General features: G+C 32.3%; 1 protein-coding gene across 1 annotated transcript; it reads left to right on the forward strand.

The window, feature by feature from the left end:
* Positions 1 to 487: 487 nt before the first annotated feature.
* On the forward strand, positions 488 to 4,535 carry LOC133798104 (protein DMR6-LIKE OXYGENASE 2-like). Its single transcript, XM_062236302.1, has 3 exons — positions 488 to 1,180; positions 2,786 to 3,116; positions 3,980 to 4,535. The coding sequence occupies exons 1-3, from the start codon at positions 636 to 638 to the stop codon at positions 4,238 to 4,240; spliced, it is 1,137 nt and encodes a 378-aa protein (XP_062092286.1). The 5' UTR covers positions 488 to 635; the 3' UTR covers positions 4,241 to 4,535.
* Positions 4,536 to 8,494: the final 3,959 nt, after the last annotated feature.

Consider the following 8,494-nt stretch of genomic DNA (forward strand, 5'->3'; position numbering starts at 1 on the left):
CTGTACCCTGCTCTGTAAGTGTCGTTTGGCTATATAATGAAATGAATAGCTCTCAGTACAGTGAGCTGAGTTTTCAAACCACCAAAATTTTCAAAAACTTCTCTTCCATTACTTAGGCTACTATTTCTCATGTAAATAGTTTAGTTCATTCTCTAGCTCTCTCTAGCTCACGTGCCTTTAGGGCCAGACATTACACTTGTGTGGAATGGTGATATTCCATATTTTATTTATGTTAATATTCCTGTATCTAATGTCTAATTTTAATGGAGGATGTCTTCTTTTCCAAACAAAAAATCTAATGTGACCCTCATAAACTTGTCATGTTCTTTTCGACACCTACTCCCGAATGATTTCGACACGCCTAGTCATAGTGGTCAAGTGATGCCAAAATTAGATTATTGGTAGTAGTTATACTTGTTATTTTTTCTTGTAAATAAAGTCGTGCAATACCATCATTGGAGAAGAAAAAGAAAAGTAGAACACAAACGCCAATATCATCTCTAACTTCAGTGCTTAAATTAATCAATCATTAATCAACCTAATCCAACTACCATGACCTTCTTTACAAGAATTTCCATCATCCTCGCTCCGTCAATAAACTTATTAATCAGTCAATCATTACATATTTAAATTGAATGGTGTCATCAAATGCTAGTGTAGACTTAAATTCAAGCTCAAGCTCAATTATTAATTTCGTAGGCGCAGCCATGGGAGAGATCGATCCGGCTTTCATCCAAGATCCCGGGCACAGGCCTAGGCTCGCCGTAATCGAAGCGGAGAGCATACCACTCATCGATCTCTCACCGGCAATAAGCGCCTCCAATTCGGTCGATAGCAGGGCCATTGAGAAACTCGCGAGAGAGATCGGTGACGCGTGCAGCGAGTGGGGATTTTTTCAGGTGACCAACCACGGCGTGTCTCTGGATTGTCGCCGGAAACTGGAGTCGGCGGCGAGGAGGTTCTTTGATCAGGATCTAGAGGAGAAGAGGAAGGTGAGGAGGAACGAGGTGAGTGTTTTGGGTTACTTTGATGCAGAAAATACAAAGAATGTTAGGGACTGGAAGGAGGTTTTTGACGTGGCAGTACAGGAGCCCACTGTGGTCCCGGTTTCGAGTGATCCCATGGACGACCGAGTCGTTGAGTGGTTCAATCGGTGGCCTGAGTACCCACCCGAGTTAAGGTAATCGTAATTTACGTGGTGAAGTAATAAAATTACTTGTATAGAAATATTGTATGTATACGGGGATAGAATATTTGGATGCCAAGGGTAACTGAGGATAAATCTTTTCAAAGGGTATTATAATTCTTTTACAAAATAAAACGCAGCAAAAATGGAGAGGAGTCAGCTGCTACTGAGTTTACCCAAATTAAAATTAATAATAATTGGTGTGAAGAAAATTCATTCTTATCGTGACCAGCATAGATATATTTTACTTTATCCCAATACTGTCCTAAATGATATATTTGCACAGGTATATTAAAGGATTGAGGTCTCACACATTATGATAACTATAATTTTTGTGGGCAAATATTATCTGAACATATAATTTATATCCCTTTATACTACTTGGTAAGCAGCGAGCTCCGTTATTATATGTAACTCTTTCAAGTACTAACTCACTTCGTTAGTTCTTAATAAGGAAGCTCATATGGGCATGTAATCACATAAACATCTCCATACAGAGTACAAATGACTCTTCGTTTCGACTTTCCATTTAAAGCTTTTCAGTATATATATATATATATATCTACTATGTAAAAAGGGTGTATATAAAGAAAATTTTTGGTTTTGATTTATTATTTTTTAGATATTTTATAATGATAATTATTTAAAAATAATAAAATTATATGTTTTATAATTTAAATAAATTTAATTAAACTCAAACTTAAACTTCACTTATTATAATAATATTATATTAAATGTATATTATAATATAATCTACTATCAACTAGCAGCAAAAATAAATTTAAATTTCATGTATAATATTTATATTATATTAAATATATAATATATAATATCTTGTTGTCACTACCAAATTCAAAAATTATAACAAATATAAAGTTAAACAAAAATAAATTAATTAATTAAAATATGATATTTTTAAGATATTTTATGATAATTTAAATAATTAAATCATATTTATTTAAAAATAATAAAGGCATGCATATCATTTTTTTATCTTATAAATTTATGTGATAGTTTGTTAGCTCTTTTTCTTCATCAAATTCACGACATTGCAATAAACATTAGAAACTAAAAATAGTTATTGATGCATGTATATTACTCTACACTATGATTTTTTCTTTCTTATTTTATTTTTATTATTAATTTCTTTCTAAATATTATTGCAATTTATATATATGTCATATCGCCATGTAAATATATATCTATGTAGATATTGTGTTTAGAAGTTATATGTGTAGAGATTATTGATATAAATATTTATATATACTATAGAACTATAATCTATTTTATTATATTTTTTTTTTTTAAAAGTGAACTATTTTTTATTAAAATTATAGACAATATTTTTCTCTAATTTTTTAAATACATTTATGTCATACATTATATTAAACATCCTATATCTATTTTTATGATATTTTTTATTTATTTAAAATTTATATGATAATTAAATAGTATAATAAAAATAAGTACATATTTGATAAACATGTTTATAATTTTAAAATTAAGCAAACTTACATTTGCTTCTGCCTAATATATATATATATATATATATATATATATATAAAACACAAAATTTCAATTAACTATTATGATGACTAGGGAAGCATGTAAGGAATATGGTAGAGAAGTGGGAAAACTAGCTTACAAGATGCTCGAACTTATTGCTCTGAGTCTAGGCTTGGCAGCAAACAGTCTCAATATCCACTTCGAAGACCATCAAACTACATTTATGAGACTCAATCACTACCCGCCTTGCCCCTCTCCGGACTTGGCCCTTGGTGTGGGTCGCCATAAGGATGGTGGTGCCTTAACTGTGCTAGCTCAAGACGACGTCGGAGGATTGGAAGTCAGGAAGAAATCAGATGGAGAATGGATTCGGGTAAAACCCACCCCAGGTGCTTTTATCATAAATGTTGGGGACATTGTTCAGGTACGACCTTTCTCATCAATACCCTCACATTTCCTCTTACTTTATTTTGTACGTATTACTAAATAATATTAGCTTGTCCTCTTTACCCAGGACAATTACATTTTCATGTTGGTATTCGGATAAAAAAAAGTAAAAATAAATAAATCATGTAGGTATCTCATTTTTTTTATTAAATGAGGCATCTATAGATAGGACAAGCCCTACATTAGGGGCAAAATTAAAAAAAATTCTATATATATATAAATTAAATGGGGACTATTACTATAGGGATTTTATTTTGTTCGTTGGTACGAAGTTTTTTTATATTTTGGCACATGGTGGTATATATTGTAGTTATAGGAGATTTCTAACAAATTTTTTAAAAAATTCTAAATAATTTATAGAGTGCCGAAATTAGAATTCAAATAGCTTATTGTACTCGTGTCTGTTTTGTTTTTTATGCGCGCTTGAAAAATGTTGTTTAAATTTTAATTTTGGCACCCTAATATCCATAATATTTCAAAATTTTATAAAAGAACTTACATAACTATAATATACACGGTCATATTAGCATAAAAATAGAAAAAGTTAATACCCTAAAAACTCTCTATATATGTGTATGTATTAATTGTAGCATACAACATATTCCCTGTAGCAATGCTAATTTTCGATGATATAGTAAATTTAATTTTGAATAACCAGGGTCCTTAGCTGGTCCAATTATATGATTTAATACCGTGTACTATATAATACTAATATGGTTGTTGAAATGCATATTGCAGTGACGCCTATTATTAGTATTTTTCTTAGTTATCATACATTATAATACGTTAATAGGATAATATTTACCAATGAGCATATAACATTTGGATGCATTCATTCAGGTTTGGAGTAATGACAAATACGAGAGCGTGGAACATAGGGTGATGGTGAACTCAGAGAAGGACAGATTTTCAATTCCATTTTTCCTTAACCCTGCACACTACACTGTGGTCAAGCCCTTGGACGAGCTGCTTGATGAGAACAATTGTCCTAAATTTAAGTCGTACAATTGGGGCAAGTTTATGACGCATAGAAAGGACAGCACTTTCAAGAAACAAAATGTTGAAAATATCCAAACTCATCATTTCAGGGTGCAGGAGTAAGAAGTTTGGTATAAATCGAATAAGATCATACTATTTCTGTATGGTCAAACAAATAATTCTATAATATATTTCATATCTACTGAATACTTGTGTAATATAAGCTGGTGCCATTTACAGATTGTCATGTTGCGTAGAGGGAAAAGTGATTTTTCAAACTCGGCTCGGAATGTATGGTACAAGTCTAATGAGCTCTTACAAAATAATAATGTTGTAGAACTTCTACACTTGTGAGTGAGTGAGCCTGAAAAAGTTGTGGAAGAAAGAAGTATGTTGATATATGATTTCGTTTGCTAAATTGGAATCCACGTAACTGAGACTGCATTTATCATTTCATTTATATGTTTTTGTAAAACATTCGTAATAACTACTAGGAAAAAAAATACCACAAGAAATTCATTAGGTTTAACTCATAAACAAGTCTACTCTTCCGCTAACTCTCTTTGGAAGTTCTTGTCTGCAATATGATCAAAATCTTGTACTATAATGGCTTGTAACACAACCAAACTCGTCCCATCACTAATTAAATTTTCCCAATCTTCTCAAAAAAGAATTCTCATGTAAGTAGGGACGGAACCAAAAGATTAGATGAAACTCCAGTACTAAAAAAATATTTCAAAAAACATAATTTCATTCATAATCTATTAAGATGCATAATGTCTCTTTTGCTTGTCACAAAAATAATCTATAAGTGAATCTATACTAAATTTTTCAGCAATTTTCTTTTCAATGTATATTAGCAAATAATCACTGAAAAATTCATCTTCCATCTTGTTATAAAGTGTCATATTCACTATAATTATAGATGCAAAAGACCACTTCTTAGTATCTGTAGAAATTGGAAGTGTAAGAATAAAAGTTACTATACTCTACACACAAGTAGATAGACTTTGGTCTTTCTAGTTTTTATCATCCAATGACATAAATCGATAGAGAGTTCCCAAAGCTGTAAAATCAAAATAGTTATCGAACAGGATCAAAATGTTGAAATTGTATCCTTGGTTGTATCATCTCATGCTATGCAAAGTCTTGGATTGTATCTAATTGTGTTATTTTTCTTAAAGTTTTATTTAAACTTTATAGTTTCTTTGAATTGTATCTAACTATTGGATTGAAAGAAAAATAATGTAATTAACAACTTAAAGATTAATCTTTGTAGGATCGATTTAATATACAACTTATTACGATATGTGCTCTTGCATAAGATTATAAAATCAATGGCAAGTTTTTGGCGCCATTGCCATGGACCAATGTTTAAGAATTTCATTGTTTATATTTATTCACTATTTAGTATTTTGAGATCAAGTTTTTAATTTTTTTTTGTTTGCTTGTTTATTTTGAAGGAAGTTGACATTGTATGCGTTGTCTGAGATCATCTATACTTATTTTGATTGATCCTAAGATCGAAAAGACTGCTATGAAAAATAGAAATAATCAATACCCAAAGAATAAATTCAAAATATTAGAGAATATCACTTCTAATGATTGTAGATCCTATGACGAAGCCAGTTCTAGAAAAATAGTATGTATATATGAAGTTGATCAGTTGACATTGTTCTTTGCAAAAATGGTGTCACAACTTAAAGCTTGTTGTGACAAAAAATTGTCTCGAGCCCAACGTAATTGCCTACTTGTCCCAATTGGGAATTTAAATCCATTAAACACTAATGAGCCCATCAAGCCAAGTCAGTAAGAAGCTCTTCTGAATAACTAGGCCCATTCTCAGCCCCAAACAAACCTTATCCCACTCATCAAGAGTGACATTGGCCTTTGATCACTTCCTAAGCCCAAAAAGCTCTATTTCAAATATATTATAAAACACATCGAAGACATGGGAAAAGAGGACAGATAGTCTTCAACTCATCCCAAAAGAATTGGCCTTCCTCTTGAAAAGGAGGAAGATGCTCACTCTCTTGAAGTTGAATGATTAACCACTGAGGCCTCTATAAATACAAGGACCTAAGCCTCCTTGTGCATTCACGGATTCACTTTCATTACTCACTTATTAATGAGTAACTTTTATTATAGCGCCAGCTCTCAAAAACGCTCTCTAATACATTTTCACTTATCACTTAGATCAGCCCATCGTCACCACACCATGGTGCAGTTGTTTATTTCTCTGGTTATTTACTTTGCATTTCCTTCTTTTATTTGAATTGTTTACTGACTTGATTATCAGAGTCCCTTTGGGTGGCACCACCTCGGTATTCCAAGGCTTTCATAATCTTTCTTCTTTTGTTGAATAGGCTATTGGTGCCTGGGATCCATCAAAATCGATCATTGTAGAATTTACTCTCTTCAATTTAATGCCCACTGTGGGGACCTAATAAGCTTCCTTCTCTTATGAATCGCTTCTTTGTTTGTTGTACAATTCCTCTCTAACAATTATTATTTGCTCCCAATAAGTCCTATTGAATGAGTGAGTAACATCCCCCTTTTTACTCCACCACTCAATGTGTTGTTTAAAATTTGTCGCTTGTTAAGTTACAACAATAGCATAAGCTCATTCATATACATACGTCATAATCTAGTCAAATTCGAAAACTTCTTTCGCATCGTGTTCTTTAAAATGTGGATCTATTCTTCAATTATCTTTTTGTCTAAAATTTAGGGTCTAAGTCGTATGTCATCTTTATGTTTATTGGCTCTTAAAGATTCTCCCCAAATCATGAAGATAATCTTAGATCTTTTACATGATCCATCTTGTTCAACTCTGTGATCAGTTCATCATGATTGTCTTTTTATGGAAATAAGACATGTTGTTCCATAATTCCATTCATAATTATCGCTAATGAATGTTGTTATCTTGAATCGTTTGGAAAGTCCTAACATTGATCTCACTCTAATACTTCCATGAGTTGTAACATTTTTACATGTTACTAATAATTAACCCCCCCCCCCCCCCCCTGTTGGGTTTCCATCCTTTGAAGTGATTTAAGATATCTTTATTGTATACCATGAGAAGTTTGATCCATTATGTCTTGAAAATGTTGTCCGTCATATCTAAAAAGCTCTATCGGCATATTTGTCCAAATGTTCTGACTTGGAATTCCATACTATCCAAGTATAGATAATGAATTGTTATCAGAATATATTCTTTTTGCTATCCTGGTTTGCTAACATCTATGTCCTTTCCACAATTGTAGTTCATCTCACCTTCTCATAGTCCGGGCACAAACATATTGCCTTGACTTCCTCAAAAACAGTTGCAATTACTTCGTTCTTAGTACATAAATTCATTTCCCTAAAACACTTTGCCTATTGTTCCTGCATCCATTCCATAGGCTCCTCTGTTCTCATTTTCTCCTCCTGGTTATGTGCTCCTCATGTCCTTTTCGTGTGTAGAGAAATCTTAATGATCTCGTGCGATTCTTCCGTATATTCGTAGCTTTGAAAAACCCTCCAAAATCAACCTCTAAAATATGTCTCACTTTGATGCTCCTAAGTTCTTATTACAAATCTTTGCCATGCTAGGTGGAAAAATGGTGCCTCCGACTGTGTCATGTTGTAAGTTGACGTGTTCTGCTTTAAGTAGTGGTCTTTCCTCATGTGTCAATCTATTGCTGTCTCCGTCTAGTTTACTCCATTCGCTTGTGGTTGTCTCGTCTCCTTTCTAGTGAGTGCTTCGTACTTTTTGTCATTTTTATCATTGTTTCAAACTACCATTTGTTGAATTTCTTTATAAAACCTCGTAAGTTTTGTCTACATATTTGTTGTCTTTATTGGTGAACTTATATCCTTGGTTTTAGTGAGTATGAAAACTTTCGCTAGTTTGCTCACCAAGTACAATCTTTAACCATTTGATTCATATCTGCCTTTCTTTATATATAAACCAACATCATTTATAGTTCATACTTTTGTGTCTATCATGTGTGCAATTAGGATTCCCGTCTCCTATTGACTAGTCCTTGAGACAACTGTTTATAGTTTCCATCCAACCAACCTATCCTTTAACTCCCAATGACTCGACACCCTTTTCCTAACGTTGCATATTATTGAATCTGAAACCTTCACGAGTGGCATTAAATGGTTCTTGAGGCTAGGATAATATCAATTAATGACATTACGTGTAGGAAAAACATATCGGATCTTTCTTAATACCATGTAATTTCTCATTTAATCAAAACATAAATAGAAATCCTAAAACATGTTTCTATTGAAATAAACAATAAAACAGAGACAATGTAGATCACTTACATATATCCAATGGAATTAATGAGACTCCACCCTTTTAGTTCTATATCCTTTTGTCCTTTT

This window comes from Humulus lupulus, chromosome 1 (genome assembly GCF_963169125.1).
Source record: "Humulus lupulus chromosome 1, drHumLupu1.1, whole genome shotgun sequence".
Classification (NCBI taxonomy): Eukaryota; Viridiplantae; Streptophyta; class Magnoliopsida; order Rosales; family Cannabaceae; genus Humulus; species Humulus lupulus.